The sequence below is a fragment of the Cydia fagiglandana genome, chromosome 2 (genome assembly GCF_963556715.1).
Source record: "Cydia fagiglandana chromosome 2, ilCydFagi1.1, whole genome shotgun sequence".
NCBI lineage: Eukaryota > Metazoa > Arthropoda > Insecta > Lepidoptera > Tortricidae > Cydia > Cydia fagiglandana.
Window position 1 is genome coordinate 9,159,656 of NC_085933.1, and position 19,199 is coordinate 9,178,854.

At 39.6% G+C, this 19,199-nt stretch overlaps 2 protein-coding genes across 12 annotated transcripts in view; one reads left to right on the top strand and one right to left on the bottom strand.

The window, feature by feature from the left end:
* Nucleotides 1-4,817, top strand: part of LOC134675328 (microtubule-associated protein tau) — a 28,136-nt gene extending 23,319 nt beyond the window's left edge. For 2 of the 3 annotated variants that reach the window (XM_063533537.1, XM_063533548.1), the window contains one exon: nt 1,220-4,817. In XM_063533537.1, coding sequence (XP_063389607.1) covers nt 1,220-1,492 — 273 coding nt within the window. In that variant the 3' untranslated portion in view covers nt 1,493-4,817. The remainder of the gene's footprint in view (nt 1-1,219) is intronic. The other variant, XR_010099733.1, reaches the window with a different exon arrangement.
* Nucleotides 4,818-5,399: 582 nt separating this feature from the next.
* The window catches only part of LOC134675244 (uncharacterized), an 87,870-nt gene continuing 74,070 nt past the window's right edge, over nt 5,400-19,199 (bottom strand). For 7 of the 9 annotated variants that reach the window (XM_063533494.1, XM_063533502.1, XM_063533465.1 and 4 more), the window contains 11 exons: nt 16,804-19,077; nt 16,399-16,522; nt 15,942-16,296; nt 15,309-15,558; nt 14,009-14,428; nt 12,937-13,084; nt 12,367-12,475; nt 11,898-12,005; nt 11,261-11,350; nt 8,874-9,023; nt 5,400-8,299 (listed from right to left, as the gene is read on the bottom strand). In XM_063533494.1, the coding sequence (XP_063389564.1) occupies nt 8,128-8,299; nt 8,874-9,023; nt 11,261-11,350; nt 11,898-12,005; nt 12,367-12,475; nt 12,937-13,084; nt 14,009-14,428; nt 15,309-15,558; nt 15,942-16,296; nt 16,399-16,522; nt 16,804-19,077 (4,200 nt within the window). In that variant the 3' untranslated portion in view covers nt 5,400-8,127. The remainder of the gene's footprint in view (nt 8,300-8,873; nt 9,024-11,260; nt 11,351-11,897; nt 12,006-12,366; nt 12,476-12,936; nt 13,085-14,008; nt 14,429-15,308; nt 15,559-15,941; nt 16,297-16,398; nt 16,523-16,803; nt 19,078-19,199) is intronic. The other 2 variants (XM_063533504.1, XM_063533505.1) reach the window with 2 other exon arrangements.

The following is a 19,199-nucleotide window of genomic DNA, read 5'->3' on the forward strand; positions in this document are numbered from 1 at the left end:
CAAATATAGGTAATCGAAATTGACAAAAAAAACTAGAGTTTTGTGAAAGCGAAATATATACAATGTATAACAATTATTACTATTTATTACAAATTAATACAACTTAACACCAAAAACTTGTTTCATTTCATGAATTTCAAGATCAATGATGTTAACTGACAGTGTATATATTTACAAGTTGTGTTATAGTTATAGCGATTCACAGATCACCGCCGATGGCAGTGCTATCGCAAGGTGCTTAATTCAAGGCAGCTTAATGCAATTTGCTCATTAAAACTACCTGGAATCAAATACCTTGTGATAGACACCCAGTAGACAGATTTGCAGTAATTTTGAGTGTAGTTTATTTACTTGGCAAACACTTGCACACGCACATGCCTAGCCGATGGACGTCACCAAGTTATGGTAAGTTGACTTCTTTTCTTATTATTTTCTAAGATGACTGGAGGAGCACTTTGCCTCATATGTTTGCGTAGCGGATGCGTTTATTATTGTCTTAAAATTCGCCCAACTCTGTACCTATTTGAAATACGTATGTACTCTTCTTCCGTACTGTGTACTTATCAAATATTTCTGTAGTTACTCTTAATTCAGAAAAAGGTGTGTCGCATCCAAATACGTTGCAAAAACAAGATTTAAAATGGTAGGTATCTCGTTGGAATTGCTTAGAACGGCCTCTTAGCATAGTCAGAAGTGACCTTAGTGACCCTGCCTACGAAGCGGGAGATCCCGGGTTCGAATCCTGGTAATGGCATATATTTGTGTGTTTATCACAGATTTGTTTCTGGGTTATTGATGAGTTTTCTTTGTAACTATTTAATTATTTATCTATATATATATATATATATATATATATAGCCTTATTGAGGTCGTTACGAGGTCGATTTGTGTAAATTTGTCCCGTAATATTTATTTATTTATTTAGTCGTAAGAAATTGCAAGTGCCAAAAATATTATTGTTTTCGTATCTGAAATTTCAATTTTGGAATCTTTCACTTGCTCGGGTATCAATTAGCACGAGCGGTTAAATAACAACTTTGCCCCCTGTAAAACAAATAACTACCTATTTATGGTTTATCTTTTAAAAGCCTGGCCCTTGAACATTACATACGCCAACCTAACCCAAGAATCATAGAGTTGGTAGGTACTCATGGGGCAGAAGATTCCTGAATATCTCCTTACTCTGCAAAATACTAACAAATGTTAAATATGTCCACAGGATCACTATTACATGTCAGTGCATGAGTGGTCGGAGGAGCCGCGGCCGCTGACGCGCTGCCGCTCCGCGCGCGCGCCGCACACGCCCCGCACTCCGCGGGCCCTCTCCCCCCGCAAGCACGCCGAAGACTACGAGGACGAGGACCGTATCATAAGGAACAACGAGAGGAACAGGCGTGCTTCCTTGGCGCGCCCAGCGAGCGCCAGAGCGCCGATGCGCTCGGCCTGTCGTCCGACATCACTAGCGCAGCGCCCCGCGTTCAGGGTTTATTAAGATTCACGTAGATGACGTTTTGTTTTCCTAATAGAATGATTGACAATTCCAAAATTTGACTACCAAATGTAACCCATGAAAAGGTCGATTTTTGGGAATCAAATTAATACATATAAGACTTGCGAACCCATGGTACTCTCTTTATGAAAAGTAATTAAAAAGGAATAAGTAAACTTCAATCATTCTACTAAAAAACAAAACAGAGCATTGAGTCATATTATATTCGAGTGGCACTTAGCACAATCTTAAAACCTCAAATAATTTAAGGGGCTAACGAGCGTCGAGTCACATTTTATACATACCTGCGTGTAATGCTAAAGGAGGAATAGGTATGTTGAAGAACGCTTAGCAAGCCGGCTGAATCAGTTTTAAGGATGGAGCGATTTTATTAAATTGTGATTTTCGAGTTAACCACTGAAGCGAGCAATAATATATAATATAGGTAGGTATTGTTCAGGGGTGTTCTAATTTTAATAACAAGATATGAATTAGATCAGATTCATATCTAATACATATCCTATTAGTAAAATGATAATACGCCTGGTTAAAGGGGAATGATGAGATATGATGTGCTATACATGTGCTATACATACATACCAATTTATATGCGTTGTTCAGTTACTAACTTTTGCAACTAACCCGAGATGAATTGAAGATGAGTTTTATTATTTAGAAATAACAAACTACTATCCATCCTGAGTCTGGCCAAAAAAATCATGTAGATTTTATGTTTTATAATAGATTTAAGAATCACATTTCCGTCCTTTTTCAAAATTTATAATGAAGAATATTATAACTGAACGCATAACGGACCATTACTATTTTTAAGATAAACAAAATTATCACTGTGGATAACTAAGTACCTAAATCGTTAGTTAAAAGTTTGTATGGCAAACGACTACCGACATTAAACATATTATTAATCAAAATCAATTAAGTAATTCAAGAATAAAAAAGAAAATAGGTAGGTACATAGTTTTTCTTATTCCTGTACTCAGTAAGACATCAGTCCTGAAAAAAAAATCAGAATGGGAATTCAAGGGTCTTCAACTATTCATGTACCTACCTTCCTAATTTTGAGTGTGACAAATCTTTTGATTCTGATATCATAATGAGAATCTCTTCGTTTACATGCAAGTTTTCTAAAACAAACAGTAGGTATTACGATATTTAAAACTCGATTAAGTAATTCATATACAATGCTTTTATTGTTATCAGCAGTCAAGGTAAAATTTGTTGAATTACGAGTATGTAGGTTTCAAATGTTTAGTAGGTACAACCAATTAGATTAGTATCGTTAGGAATAGTTGTAGGTATATACTCGTATAATTTTGCACAAAAATGATTAGAATTGCGTGGCCATAGAGTATTCAAAATGAATAATGAATTCTATATATACTGGTAAGGCGGATATTTCTGCTAGGTAATTAAATTTCAAATTAAACCGATTGAATATATATATAATTTGGGGGCCTATTCGACACTTCAGAATGACAGGTTATGCCATGGATGCAATATGCCAGTACCTAGTCACATTAGTGTGAATTTATAAGCGATTAATTAGTGGCGATGGCGAGTCACGACCTGTCACTTAGATAATTCGAATAGTCCCCTTGATCTATCACACTATCGGAATGTCTCTCTGATTAGGCCAAGCAATAAGAAGTTATAGAGGGAAATGCTAGGAACACAATTTTTGACTACGTAACTTTGTTTGGACTAGTTAGGAGGTGAACATATCAAAAGTCCCCGGCCGTAGCCCGGGTGCTGGGGGGTAGAGGGGGGAAAGAAGGTCTCATTTTTCGGCTTTTCACTTATATCTTGGAAATTTTGCATCTTAGCGACATGACTACTAAGACAAACCAAAAGCTGATAAAATTTGTTACAAGTTTTATTCAGACAAGTTTTTCGATATCTTGAATAGTTTTTGAGATATCCGCTCTTGAAAGTTTATTTAGGGCTTTCAATTTTATCTTGATATCTACATTAGTGACGCTGCTAGACCGTGTTTGGTATCATTTTCGTATAAATCGGGGGTGCTGAATTCAGTTTTGGTATCACATTGACACCATTCCTAAGAAAAAACATATAAACTTTAAACAAATACCTTTTTTTTTTAATTCCTCTTCACGCTTAAACCGCTCAACCGATTTAATTGAAATTTGGTATACAGATATTTCGAGTCCCAAGACAGGACATAAGATACTTTTTATCTCAATAATCATCCTTTAAAGTTGTGAAATGGAGTATGGGGGGAATTCAACTTCGTCGACGAAACTGAATTCCTGAGGTTAATACTGCTCAAGGTAAGGTTTGAAGTCATGTTTGGTATCACTTTCATCTAAATCACAGATGTATTCCGTCCTAAATTTCATCTAAACCGGTTCAGCGGTTATTGACTCCCCATACAAACTTCCACCCCACTTTTCACACCCTCAAAAGATGCTTTTGGTTATAAAAACTATCCTATGTCATGTGTCGAGATTTAAACTATTTCTATACCAAATTTCAACGAAATTGGTTCAGCGGTTTAAGCGTGAAGAGGGATTTAAAAAAATATTTATTTTTAAATTTTGGTTTTACTTCGTAATTTTGTCAATGTGATACCATAAATGAATTCAGCACCCCCGATTTATACGAAAATGATACCAAACATGGCCTAACAGCTTCACTGACGTAGATATCAAGATAAAATTAAAATCCCTAAATAAACTTTCAAGAGCGGGTATCTCAAAAACTATTCATGATATCGAAAAACTTGACAGGATAAAACTTGTAACTAATTTTATCAGCTTTCGGTTTGTCTTAGTAGTCATGTCGCTAAGACGCAAAGTTTCCAAGATATCAATGAAAAACCGAAAAATTCGACCTTCTTACCCCCCTCTACCCCCCAGCAGCGGGGCTAAAGCCGGGGACTTTTGATATGTTCACCTCCTAACTAGTCCAAACAAAGTTACGGAGTCAAAAATTGTGTTCCTAGCATTTCCCTCTACAACGTTTTTTGAGCATTCATTTCTTGACCTAGATCCTTTTCAAGACGTTAATGATTTTAAATATTACTTTTGTATTATATTAATTATTTGAATAATCATTAAATGTTGATTTGGATTGTATTTAATTCGAAATTGAAAACATGTAATTTTATTAAACTCAAATTATCTAATAGTTTTAAAACTCAAATTAGGTAATTATACGTTCAGTACCTATCACATGTTTATGGATCTGTGTGTAGTTATTAATTTCAAGCTAGCAAGTGTAGTACTTAGATTGTAAATGTGAGCAACTTTTAAGGATTGAGCAATAAAGTGATTCACCCACACACTAATCTTGTTAGTTTTTTTTTTAAACCCCAACTGCGGTGATCATACGATGACACACTGCCCCACCACACGTAACAGCGGAACAGCCATTGGAAAACGCATTAATTTTAACACTGTATTCTCTCGCAATAAATAACAATTATGTTTTCCATTGTCTATTACGCATGGTGGGACAGCACTTGCTAGACATGCGTAAGTATACGCAGGCAACGAGTAGGTACCTACAACTAATCGTCGTGTTTTGACGAGGAAAAAAACGTTTTATGTCTGACTACGTAAATATGGCGTGTTTGGCCCTCGTCGTGGCGTGTTTTTACTGTTGTCCAAAGTATCAAATTTTTCACCACGCTGTCTGTTTAGACAAACGTCTCGAGAAGAGAATTAAGTAAGTTATCTTGAAGAGACGAATTGATCAATAAATTAAAAAAAATATCGTAATTTGATCTGCTTCTTTATTTCTTTTATTTAAAAAAAATGAATTGCTAACTTTGACTAAGCACATCTACTGTAAATGTAGGGTAATCTTGCAAGTACCTACCTATAAGTTGAACATTGAATGTCGAGGAATAAACTTAAAAGACACTGAGTATTTTAGATAAGTTTATTTGGTTTATATGGTTACAATAATATATTTATCAATTATCCACTGTTAATACATTAATTGTATGGCACTAACATAAATAAAAATTACTTTGAATTAAAATGTCTTATTTTGAAATACATAATAATAGATACAGTAATGATTTCGAGTTAAACATAATAATAATATATTCGGAATTAATTTCTCAGTCGTTCGTTTAGACGTTTCGTAAATCAACGAAAGCCTCTTTTTACTTTTGTATACTTTTCTTAAGAAAATAAAATTATCAACACAAGTTCAACTTATTGATCCCGATAAATCGCAATTATAAATAAAGTCTTAATTATCGTAAATAACTTAACAGTTTGTACCGGCGAGGACAGCTGGTTCACCGCCTCTAACGATGCCTATACTTAATATGAAAGAACGCGCAGGAATAGTCATATATAAAACGATCGGACATCACTCGATAATACATACAAACGGCTGTTACAAACTTATTCTACGCCCGCGGCCGCGGCGCGGCGGGCCGGCGAAGCAACAGGGGAGGCTATAGCGAAGCTATCAGGCGACCGGCTACTAATTATTTATTTCTTAAGGCATGTCTGTTTGTCTAATACTTAAACGGTTATTTTGGAGTTTCGATAACATATTTAATTAAAATTTACACGTTCGTGGAAGCATACAGCGATGACAATCGGTAAGTAGACGATATAATGAATACTCGGACCGATGCAACAAGCGCACACATCACACTAAATACTATTTAACTTTAATTACATACAAAGGCCACATCACATCATTCAGTCACAAAGCGCGAATTAATGCTAACACTAATCCTTGAACAAACAAACGTGATTTAATATGCTGATGACAGTTGCAGTCTAATTCAACTATAAACGTTTAACCAATGTCGTTATTATTCTAATTATTGTATAAATATTTAAACTATGGTACAGTTCTAATTTGTGTAACTTACGACCAGCCTAGATTAATGAGATTTGTCGGTCGACGAGCCTCTACGTTACCACGGAGCTGGCAAGAGCATCGAGTATCGATTTCGTATGGCTTCGAGAAAGCGCCCGCTATCGTCGAGTACGTTCGGTCACTAGCGCTAAGTTAACCGATGCGGCGACTCGACAGCACGACGGACTACGAGAGGAACTGTATCGTGCATTTAAAAGATTTGTTACAAATTTTGACATTTAATATTTCGCTAAAACATTATTTACATTAAATTTATATCGACAGACATATTTGAATATCTATACGAGTATAAAGTTAGATTAAGAGTATATCAGGCATACTAATCGTACCGTTCTTAACCGTACTCCTCCAGACTTGAGCAATACAAATAGTGTCAAATAGGTACCAAAAATATCTCTTTCCCTTATTCCGCCTTAAGCAGTGATATGGTTAGGTATATCACAATATCAGTGACCAAAAAAGCATCACTAAAGTGAAACCGTAGCCTAATTTATAATACTGGCAGTTTTAGCTGATCGCTGAGCGCGGATGGTGCCCGTGTATCGGGGAAGCGGAGCATGTGCGGTAGTACTAGGCCGTGAAGGGACGCCGTGGGAGGGAGAGTGGGAGAGGCCGTGCAGTTAGTGACGCCAGAGGTTACGCTCCCGGCACTTGTACTTTTAACGCTTTAGTTCCCGGGATTATCCCGTCACCATAGACCCGAAGGAGGGTGCGAGGAGAGGCGCATGCAGTTAGTACCGGCGACAGGTTAACAAGTCTGTAACGGTCTGTCATTCCCTGAGATCAATGCATTGCTCTTACCACCCCAACATAAGCATCCTACCTTTACTGTCCGCGACCCGCATGAAAACGGGCAATACCTGATTGGTTTAACTTTAAGATATATATTATGTTCGTTTACGTCATGGAATGTGTGTACACCAAAAATATTTGAAGTTAATAAGTAGTATTTGCACAAGACTTGTTAAAAACGGGGTTGTAAATAAACAATGTAGTTCTAACACACACGAAGTACCTATACACTCTACGAATTATACACATCATATAATGATATACAAATATGGGTAACTTTAGACATCAAATTCACGATTATATTTACCTAAGTATATTTTTTTCCGATATTGGGCGACTTTCTCTCGGCATTTAATTTGGAATAATTTAGCGTACAAATGTTTTCCTTAGTAATTAATTTGAGATTAATCCCTATAATACAAATAATCATCTATATCACATCACATTGAAGAAAATATTTATTGCAAAGTGTTTCATACAAAGAAATAAATGTATCAACCTACTTAAATAGGCAATTTGCATTTCTGTATTTGCTGTAAATATTTTCCCAATTTGTGCCCTTAAATAATATTATTTACAGTTCAAGACCATGTCGTGCCTTAAAACGTAAGACTAGATTTTACTAAATAATTTATAAATGTGAGAATTATAATTTTAGTGATGTAGTAGGGTTCGTTACGTGACGAATAAAAATATCGATACATATTGCTGAGAGGTAACTGGAAATAAAATGTACATATAATAGAATACAAAACCTCGCCTCACTATCTACAACCATTGTCCTCACATACAAAACGTTCGCTTCACGGGATCCATTACAACCGAAGGGTTCCAGTTCGAAATGACTAAACGCTCACTTCACTACACTTAGAGTTTATAACCGGCAGCCTGTGGCGTATTTAAAGGCGGCCGAAATGTAGAGGGCGCCACTCGGGCTGCCAGCGCTAGGGCGGGCATCAGAAGTCCTCGAGCAGCACGGCGTCGCGCGGCACCAGCCCCTTCTGGTCGCCGCGGCAGCACAGCAGGTGCTGCGAGTCCACCTCGAGGATCAGCCGCAGCCGCTCGCCCTCGTTGAACGCGAGGTGCCCGGAGTCCGACGGTAGCCGGTGCCATAGTGTTCTCACGTATCTGAATACATCAAACAATAAAATTGTCACTCATTTGCTTTATATTATCATTTGTTTCAACAACGTTAGTAGGGTCAATAGGCAGATTTAATAATCTGCGCACACAATAACGGTAAGTACAAGTGCATATATGTACATATTTTGACAGATGTAAGTATAAAGCCCTATTCTTGTAATACCCGTGTACACTGTACAGTCAGAATATTTCCTTTTTACCTTAGCACCCCTAAATGCCTACTACGGTACTCATCGCAAATAAAATCTTAATAAAATTATCTGTTAATGATTTGATATTTAATTATTATGAAATTACTCTCAATGCATTTCAAGCACGTAACACATTTTTGCTTGAGAGTTGCTACGCCGTAGAACATATACGGTTTCACCCTCCCAGAGTTAAAAGTGTACCAACATTAGAGTACAGTCGCCATCAGATATATCGGAGCGGCCAAGGTGTTCACAATATCTGAACGCGCACTCTAACGCCTTGGCAATAGAGGCGTGTTTAGACATTTGTGAGCACCTTGGGTGCTCCGATATATCTGATGGCGACTGTACTGCGTGAGTGTACTGACTTGTGTTTCTGGTGCGTGGTGGTAGAGTGGTGGCGGGCGGCGGAGGAGGAGGCGGCGCGGCGCGGCGCGGCGGGCGGCGGCGCGCGGCCGTACGGCAGCGAGGCCGGCCGCGGCGCCGGCGACGCCCAAGCGCCGTCCACACGCGACGCCCTGACAACACCACATTTGCAGTTCAAAAAGTTGCTGATTTAAGCCGACTAAATCATAAAGGCTCCTCTTCACGTTGGGCCAACCCCAACGCCAACAAGGGACGCATTTATGCGTTAGAGGGAGCAAGTGATATTGCTATCTCATTCTACCGCATGGCTGCGTCCCTCGTTGGCGTTGGCGTTGGCCCAAAGTGAAGAGGAGCGTTAACATGTATGGCTTATAAAATAAATAAGATAAAAAAAGTTGCTGTTTTGATTATACTCGGATGTGACGTCACGTTTCAGTATATTATATAAAATTTCATGGTGGCTATCGACTTGACAGTTCCAAAAAAAAGTTGATTGGAATTTTAAGTCTTTATATACTCATCCCGAGTACTCATACTCACACAATATCCCTATTTAATCACCGCCTCTAGCACTCCGATATTTCTGCGCTACGTCAAAGTCACTAATTAATTAACGATGAAAACATCAACATCAAAAGACATTTAGTCAGTCTATAAAACAAGGTTATGTGGTTATGTTACAAGTTTGTAGGACGTTCAGCCTAAAAGCCCTGATTAATGATCATGTACGAGTAATACCTACCTATTTATTACCTAACTAAAATTATTTACATTTTCTTAGTGTATTCAATGTACGAGTATATTTGTATAATTTGTATCAATTATAATCAGTCATGCAAATTTGGGCCCTTGCCCGACTTACGTCAGTTTACGTCAGAAGTCGAGGTTATTTATATTCGTTTAAAAGTGGTTTTACACAGTTATATCGTAGCGGGAAAGATTTCTTATTGTTGTGGGTTTTTTATTAACAACAATGTCAAATGACGTAAAACTTTAACGTCATTCATTATTGTTGTTACATGTGACTGTACGTGAAGAGGATTTAAAAATAATTAGCAAAATATGTGGCCAGAGATTACTATACATTAAGATATCGGAACTCTTATTTACATACGCAATTTAGATATTAATACATTTAGATACGGCAGTTTAATTCTACAGTGGTGCATATTTAATACTAAGCTTAGTCTATCTATATACCACCACACCATATGAAACAAGTATCGCCGTTACCTAAAGGTCACACACTGACGTGACATAAAATACGTGCACCGACATATTTGCCATTTGGATGAAACGCAAACGATATCCGTTAACCTTGCGTTTTTAGGGTTCCGTACCCAAAGGGTAAAACGGGACCCTATTACTAAGACTTCGCTGTCCGTCCGTCCGTCCGTCCGTCCGTCCGTCCGTCCGTCCGTCCGTCCGTCTGTCACCAGGCCGTATCTCACGAACCGTGATAGCTAGACAGTTGAAATTTTCACAGATGATATATTTCTGTTGCCGCTATAACAACAAATACTAAAAACAGAATAAAATAAAGATTTAAATGGGGCTCCCATACAACAAACGTGATTTTTGATCAAAGTTAAGCAACGTCGGGAGTGGTACGGTACGGTACTTGGATGGGTGACCGTTTTTTTTGCTTTTTTTTCGTTTTTTTTGCATTATGGTACGAAACCCTTCGTGCGCGAGTCCGACTCGCACTTGCCCGGTTTTTGTTTATTTGTTCTGTACCAGTCGACGGTACATCTTGAATTTGCCCAAAATATATATAAAAACGAACATTTTCCTTTGTCTTATTGGCTAGAATGAGGTTTTTGTTTATATAAAATATGAAGACATTACGGTCCTAAATGTTAATTACTTCCTCGTTTATTATATTTCTTCCTTTAAAGCTATTTGTTTCCGCGGTAGGTAACCGTACATAGGTATGTTCCGTCCATATAATTACATAGGAAGACTCAAGACAAGTGCCTACTTTATACATTTTATAAGCATATTCAATTGTTCTTTATTACTCTCGGTATATTTTTGTGTAGGTTAAATCAAAAGAATTACCTAAGTTAACAAGTAGGTATAAAACAAGAGTTGGAAGGTGAACTTATTAACAATACCACACTACAGTGTGGAGTAGGAACCTAATCCATTACCTACTTACTGGTCAAAATGCACATTTGTATTTGACAGCAGCTTGGTAAGTGATTAATTACTTATTTCATTGTTATTTGCTATGAGGAAAACATTGGGTCATTTCCGTAGATTAGCGTAGATGTTAGTAAGACACATGCTAGTGTATAAGCATAAAGAAATAGCGTAAAATTAGGTTAGAGTTATCGTTATTGCTGTTAGTTTGCTTTGCTAGATGTTTCAGTCTGTAGGTACATACGGCACGGGTTTCCTAGCAACCGGCTTGCAAATAACTGCTTCCTTTTCCTTGGTCTTGGCGACGACTTTCTTCACGGCTTCGGGGAAAGTTCTGGGTATGTGCAGGTAAAAAAAGCGTATATATAACAAATACATAATAATCTACCACCACCGGCAAAATAATTGAGGAAAAAAGTATGAAAATGGTGCAAGAAATCAATATTCTACAAAAGTGCTAATTAACACAGCTGAGTTCGGTAACCATTTACAGAATATAGGAATTCTCCCATTTATATATTTTTTTTAATATCCGGAACTCTGTTGCGTATCTACTATACTGCCCGATTCGAACTTTAAAGATAACTCAATTAATAGATCCAGAAACGATATGGATTAGACGTGTCAGTGTCAAAAGTGACGTTTTTGTTTGAAGAAACGTCACATTTGACACTGACATATCTAATCCATAATATCGTTTCTAGATCTATTAATTGACGGATCTTAAAGTTCGAATCGGGCCGATAGTAAGCTATAAACTCAAATAAAGTAAATTGCTAAAATTGCCGTCACCTTTAAAGTGCAAATCAAAGTACAATATTCCTGAAATGAAACTTAATATTATTATAGCAAAAGGTTAGAATGCTGGAATATCGTGTTACCTGTTGGCGGGTTGCGGGCGCTTGGCGGAGGTTGCTCGCGCGGGCGCGGCGCGGGCGCCGGCGCTCGCCGTCGGGGACGCGCCCTTGCGCACCGGCACCGGGATGCCTCTGCGCAATACAAATATTGCTATTGTACGACATCTAACAAACAAGTCAAGTTTAAATAACCTATATGCAGACGAAAACGAATTTACTACTATTGAAAGACTACTTTCGAAATATAATTTAGCACTCAAGAGGTCTATCAGATCCATACGATGTGAAAAATTGATTTGTTCTCATCTATAATTATTATTACGCTGCACAAATGATCATCTTACTCAATCAATTTGCGACTAATAAAAAAGTGTTAGTAAAATCAAAATAATTTAATTAATGTTCGAGCACGTGCAATTACGAAGTGTAATGTCGAAATCATTACTCATCAACGATATATGTGCAAGCTAGAAATATATGAGTAATGACTAACCGGTGGGCATTCTTGGCGGGCTCGGGGACGGCGGGCGCCGCGGGCCTCACGGGCGACGACACGGGCCGGGGGATCTTGGAGCCGCGCGCCGCTGCCGGGGACGTTTCTCCTGTACATAAAGTAAGGTTATTAAACGAACGTGACTCTTTGAAAATTCCCACAGAGTATTTGAGAGAAGTTGTTTACACGGCGCGGCGCTGTATATTTAGGAGGAATAAAAATAAAAAAATAAACAGGAAAATATGTGTAGTTGAGTAAGTTATCTTTAAATTGACAAAACCTTGATTACAAATCGCCTTATTTCAATACAAAAAAGGAAGTGAAACATCCTTGTCCTTAGTGTAACGTTTGATAGAATGGGGTTGGCAACTGTCAAAAGTTTTCATAGATGGCGCCAGCTTTGGTTACCCCTGTTTTTATGCAACTTAATAAAATAAACATTGTCACTAAGTATTGGTAGGATTGATAGAAAAAACCTATGCCGGCGCCGTCTGCAAAAACATTCGAACGGCCGCACCTGTTACACGAGTATGCATAGTAGGATTTGCGTTATTAAACTTAAAAGCATACCAGATGGCGAAGAGGGGCTCTCGGCGTTGCTGAGCAGCTCCCACTTGAGCTGGAGCCTCCGGAACTTGCCGCCCGAGTGCCCGCTGGCGGCCGCGCTCTGCCCGCTGCTCGCCGACCCTGGCCGCCACTCCTCGCCGCTGCATTCCAGCTGTAACAAACCCATACACCATTATAAATTAGCCTAAAGGCTGATTTAGACGATTTTAGTTACATTGCGGACTGATGGTTACGTCCAATTCAACCGACCTATCAAAACCCGCAATGTAATGAAACTCGCATGCGAGTTCTCGCATCGTCTAAATTATGTAACAACTAATCGCCTGATTGGCGTAAAAGTGTAAAATATTAATATATGATATAATATTGATTTAATAAAAAGTTTATAATATTGAGTGCACCTGTTAAAAGTACGTATATAACATATAAGTACATGTTGTATGTAGGCACAAGGAGTAAAACGAATGGTGGACTTGTCTGGTTCGTTCAACCGTAATGCGTGGAGCAGTATCCAGGTGGGACCAACGACAGGTAGTTATATTTTTGGCTTCTAACACGATAAGGCATTGAACTTTGAAATGTAATTGAAATCTGAGTGCTACACGCCACTGCTACAACGAATAAGTCGAACAATACCAGTGACTGTAATACCAGTTTACCCAATTAACGAAAAAAATTAGTTAAGTAATAAAATAAATTTATTTCGTTAAGTAATTGCCATTAGTACGAGTATGATATTATTTTTAAATTGGATAACCATGGCAATATGATAATGATATCCATGTGCCTGTCACCGTAGCCCCGTTAACTTAGGAATATTAGTTTTACAGATTACATAGGAAAGTAAAAAATAACTGTTATTCTAATCACGTGTTACATTATAATAAATAATAATAACACAAAAATTATAGTGCTCAACACAACTTAAAATATAAATGAATAAAATATGCAAAAAATGGTTAAAAGCTGTAAAGCGTTCCTGCAAAACAAAAACAACCAGAAAACGAATGAAAACAAAACGAAGAAAACGCGAATCTACGACACGAAGCACACTGAGGTAGAGCTCCGCCGTTACCTTGGAGTCGGCGGCGGCGGGCCGCGCGGGCCTGTTGGTCTCCAGGCTGTCCGTGTAGTCGTCGCTGTCGTCGAACACGAGCCGGTCGAACGCCTGCATCAGCTTCGAGCCCAGCTGCACGCCGGACCAGCGCCGGTTATTCTCTAACTCTATCCTGCTGTTGTTCGGACACAGATCGTATCCGATCGGCGAAGGATTCACGCAGGAGCGTGGTCTGTTTTTCTCGACCGCGGTCTTTACGTTAGCGGAGTCGTTTAGAAGGTCCGGGGTAGACGGCTCCTTATTTTTTGGCTCTTTGTGCCTCATGATGACGCTAGTCTGGCAATCGTCGCTCGAAAGCCCGCTCGATTGCATGGAGCGTACTAGTTTCAGCAAGTTCCGCTGGTTCAGTGTTAGTGGTGGAGTGTTAATCGAGGTAGGCTGTTAAATACACCAAAGACTTTTAGCATCATGCATCATGCCATCCGCGTCGACGTGAACGACCTTCGAGGCCGACACACGTGAAACGTAAGCAGGGCCTTATTTGCATTTTATGAAAGCTGTGCACGAACGAAATGCCAAAAGTTATCTGTTCACAGACTTGAGTGTATTTTCGTGAGTCGTAAGCACATGCAATAAACAATAAAATGCAAATAAAGCGATGTCTCCCTTTGCGGCAAGTCTGTTAGCAGTAGAGTGAATTGATTCGTAGGTAGACACGACAATATTGTACCATACACGATTTCAAGCTAACATGGTCGCTATTATAACTAACGTAACGTAACTCACGTTACGTACCTCAAAATTAACTGTAGTTAAAATATTTATTGCAAAAATATTGATTTGCTGATTAGTGTATAAGTGCTTGTAAGAAATAACAAGACTCTATAAGTAAGCAACCACTTAGCTGTAAACGAATATTTACAAAAAATCACCATAATTAGTTCGTTAGAGTGATAAGAAATAGGTTTCTTCAAATTATCCGAGAATATATATTTCAAAAATCGGTACTGACTAGGGGATTTACCTACCTTGCGTGGCTAAATGAATGAAAGGGGCGATAATGGTAATAGATCATGCTCGATGAACGTCATAAAACTGTGTGAAGCAAAGATAGGCATTTGTTTCGAGACTGTACGTATGGAAATATGTGATTTCTTTTTACTCTAACGAGTGGAATTATATCTACAGCAGCGTATAGCGATCTGTGAGCTGGAATGGCACAATCTCCTAAATATTTCTATCAGGTATCCCTCGGTATTCACGCGCGGCGACGATTCTCAGCGATGAGTAAACGATAAAACCAAGTAACGTAACTCACCCGACTAGCGGCGCGCATGTCGCTCTCGATCTTCTTGAAGCTGCGGTGCAGCTCGCGCATCTCGAACATGAGGTCGAGCGAGAAGGGTAGCAGACGCAGCGGCTCCAGCGCGGCCTGCAGCGAGTCCAGCAGCGCGCGGCAGCGCGGCGACTGCACGCCCGCCAGCAGCAGCGAGTCCGCGTTGTAGGCTTTGCTCAACACCGACTCTCGCGTGCGCACGTACGATACCCACGCGTCCACCGATTGAGCGCTGAACAAAAAACCGTACACTATGTTAAAAAGGTACGAATTCAAATTTTAAAAATTAAAAGATTATTTTACATACAAGGCTGATCGGGAACTGTAGGAATGTACTAATCCTAAGAACTCCTAACTGTATAAATAATAATATAAGTATTATAGACTTTTTGCGGGAAATTTGCAGAAAATCTCTTTGGCCAAGAACATGCTACGTTTGAAACAAAACTTGAGAAGAAGCATAAAAAAATGGATGTCTATTTGATCTCATTTTGTAATCACTCGTTCTTGCATCATGGTCATACTTGTGGCTCGATCAGTACCTAACCATTTATTAGTTAAGATGCCGCTTCAGGACAAATCGTATAATATTGTGAACACTGTACAACAACTCACTTTAATAGTCCCAGAATAAAGGCGTTGAATTTAACCAGCCCCTCAGTGACAGCATCTTCACTATTGATCCTCAACACCAGCTCGTTCAAGGACTTCGTTATTGGACCTTGCCTTGCTGTAGTCTCCACCATTTGCCATACGGAGTTGTTTACGGCTCCGAAGGAGGTTTCAATGTTCTCCTTAAGCCCATCTCTGAAAACAGCGTACAATGCCGGGCATAGGGCATTTAGGGCGATTTTGGCGCAAGCTGGAGACTGTTTCGAGTCACCCAGGAAAGCCAGTTCGGCTTGGTCAGTGGCCGAAGAGAAGTGTTGAATCAACATTTCCACCGCGTCCGTCACGTTTGAGACCAAGGCTGAAAAAAAGAAACATAATTTCAAAAACGTAATGTCTTTTAGTTCAAATGTCATTAAAATATCTGAAACATGGTAATTTGACGACGAATCCAAATCCTTACCTCTCTTTTGTGATAAATCAATTAAGTCGTATTTTCCTCTGCTATCGTGGTGCAAGGGGCTGCTGAATTCGTCTGGGCTTATTTCAGCTTCTTCACAAATTGGTATCTCCGCCAAATTTTTACCCTTGAAAAGTAAATAATTAAGTAACCGACATCTCAAGATAGGTATAATGAATATAATGTGTGAAATGAATTAGTGAACGATATAAACAGCCCAATAAAATTAGCCAGTTTAAATTTCAGGCAAAATAAAGACAACAGGCGGGTGGTGACAAAAAAGAATGTGAATAAATAAAGACATAACATAAGTTTGGCAAACCGCAAAGAAACATAAAAGAACCAAAGGTACTCACAGAAATCAATAGGCAATGATGTCGACAAACTATTTATAGACAAAAATGATACCTGATATAGTCTTTGTGAAATTACAGCAGAAATATTAGGTGAGTTAGGCGGTGTGGTGAGACTGGCTACTTTCAGCTCTTCCATTGCCTTCACTTGGGTTGTTTGAGTTTCGGGCTTGGCCTCAGACTTATGGGCAAAACTAACAGATTTTTTGCTATTGCAGCTACTGCCGCTAGAATCTGTGGACCTTTGATTTTCTTCCTGAGAACGTTTCATTTGCAGAAACTTGGTAACCTGATTTCTTACCTTTTGGACTTGATTTTGGTCCCATTCGTCCATATTTTGGCAATTAAAGCCACTTAATTTCAAAAACTCTTCTAATTGTTGTAAATCAGCGCTGCTGATCAAAGCGCCTGGCGGAGGGAACTCCGTGTACTCAGTTTTCTTAGTTCTCGGTTTAGGCATCGGCGGCGTGTGAGGTCTGTGGTATTTCAATTCATTCGATTTGCCCGATTCTAGGCTACTCTCAGTACCGACACCTTCATCGTGGAAAAGTTCATTGTAGTCGGCATCTTTTTCGGCCGCATCGAGAAATTGCTGCGATAGTCTTTTGGCAGCTAAATCATTATTTTTCCTATATTCTGTGGTTTGATTTTGTAAATAATAAGGCTCTTGCAGCGACCTTCTCTTCGTCTTGTGCTCAGTCGCAGCCGTCATACAAACGATCTGATCTTGCAAAATCTCGTCCATTTCGAACATACTGTAACGTTTTGACGGCGTGCTCGTTTTACGCGTTTTGTCCATCGACTTACGCAAAATGCTCTTAGGTAGAGGGGGTCGCGGCGGGGCGTGCTCGCCCTGCTTGGCGTACCGAGCCTGCTCGGCCGCCGAGAGCGATCGCTTGGGCACGGCGGGGTTGGTTCTGGGGCCCTCGTTGTTGCTTGCCTCCGAGCTGGTGGCGCTGTCGTAGCGGTAGACGAACAAGGGGTTGAAGTTGCCGTGCGGCGCGGGACTGGCCTGCGCGGAGGAGTCGGTGAGCATGGTGGAGGAGCCGCGGTAGCCGGACGAGGGCTGCGTGGCCGTGCTGGAGCTGGACGACACGGTGGTGTTGTGGCCCGCCAGGTTGTTGCAGTCGCAACTCATGGGCCTGCCCTTAGATCTGGGTGTCGCGTTACAGTATTTGTCACCGCATTTTGATCCACATTCTTTTTCTCTTACGTTTTGCATCAATTCGGGTAACTCTGATAACATTTGCTTGCATTCTGTGGGTAGCAAAAAGTTTAGTGAATCCCAATCTTTTATGTGCCCGAGCCCCTTCTTTTTTAGCATCTCCACGTCGTTGCAAGAAAATGGTCGTTTACCTTTAACGTTCAGTCTGTTCCTCTTGATTTCGCTTGATTTTGGCGATACGTTTACTTTTACAGGATTCAGGTATATATTTGGTCGGCCGTTCAGAAAACTGATATCGGGAAGCGTGTAGTTAGGGTACAGTATAAATACAGGTTTCTCACAGTCTCCTTCTTTAAGTTTCTCAAGAAACGAGGGTTCCACCACCTTGAATAGTTCACGTTCATGGGATATGGTCGACATTTGTAACGTAGACGTCTGCATACTCTTATCAATAGTGGTGGTCTCGAGATGAGTAGAAGTAGATTTGTTATCAAAAGGCTCTCTTTGCAATAATCGATTCATTTTTGTAATCTGAGTTCCATCCGACTCTGAGCAACTCGATATACTAACACTAGTGTTGGACGATTGGGAAGAATAAGATTTTTTATTACTTCTCAGTCTTGAGGGGCTATTCATCATATTTACGTTAGTCCTCTTTGAGTGGCGTTTATTTACTGTCGCATAAAGATTGGATTCGCTGTCGCTTAATTTAACGCCATCATTATCTTCCTCTTCGATTACTTCATCATAAACTCTATTATTGTACGGGTTGCTAGGTGGAATTTCATCGTAAATTGCTGAACCCTCTTCCGGTACATCACATGGCAATTCCATTTGAGAACGCACTGAAATTTTGGAGTCGTCTTTTGGCTCTCCCATGGAGTCTCCACTTTCACCACCAGAGCTAGACGGCCAGCATTCCGACCTGTCTATTTGATCCAATCCAACTACACCATCGTTGCTTTTTTGTTTCATAAACAGTTTTACCAGGCTAAAGGCCTGCTTTGGTTGACTTTTGTCTGAAGATGACTGGTTTTCGGTAGAGGAGGTACTCATTGGTTCTGAATGCTGACTTCCGTGCGTCGAACGGTGCTGCGATACATCATATACTTTCATGCAGGTCGGAGTACCCATTAACCTTTGATTGGTGGTGAAAGAATCGACCTGCAAACAAGGGCATAACAAAGTGTTAATGAAAGGCAACAAGGTCAAACTTACGGAGCGGTAATAACAATCAAAGGGCAACTTAAATTTAAGGTAGGAACTATGATTACAGGTCGGGTGGA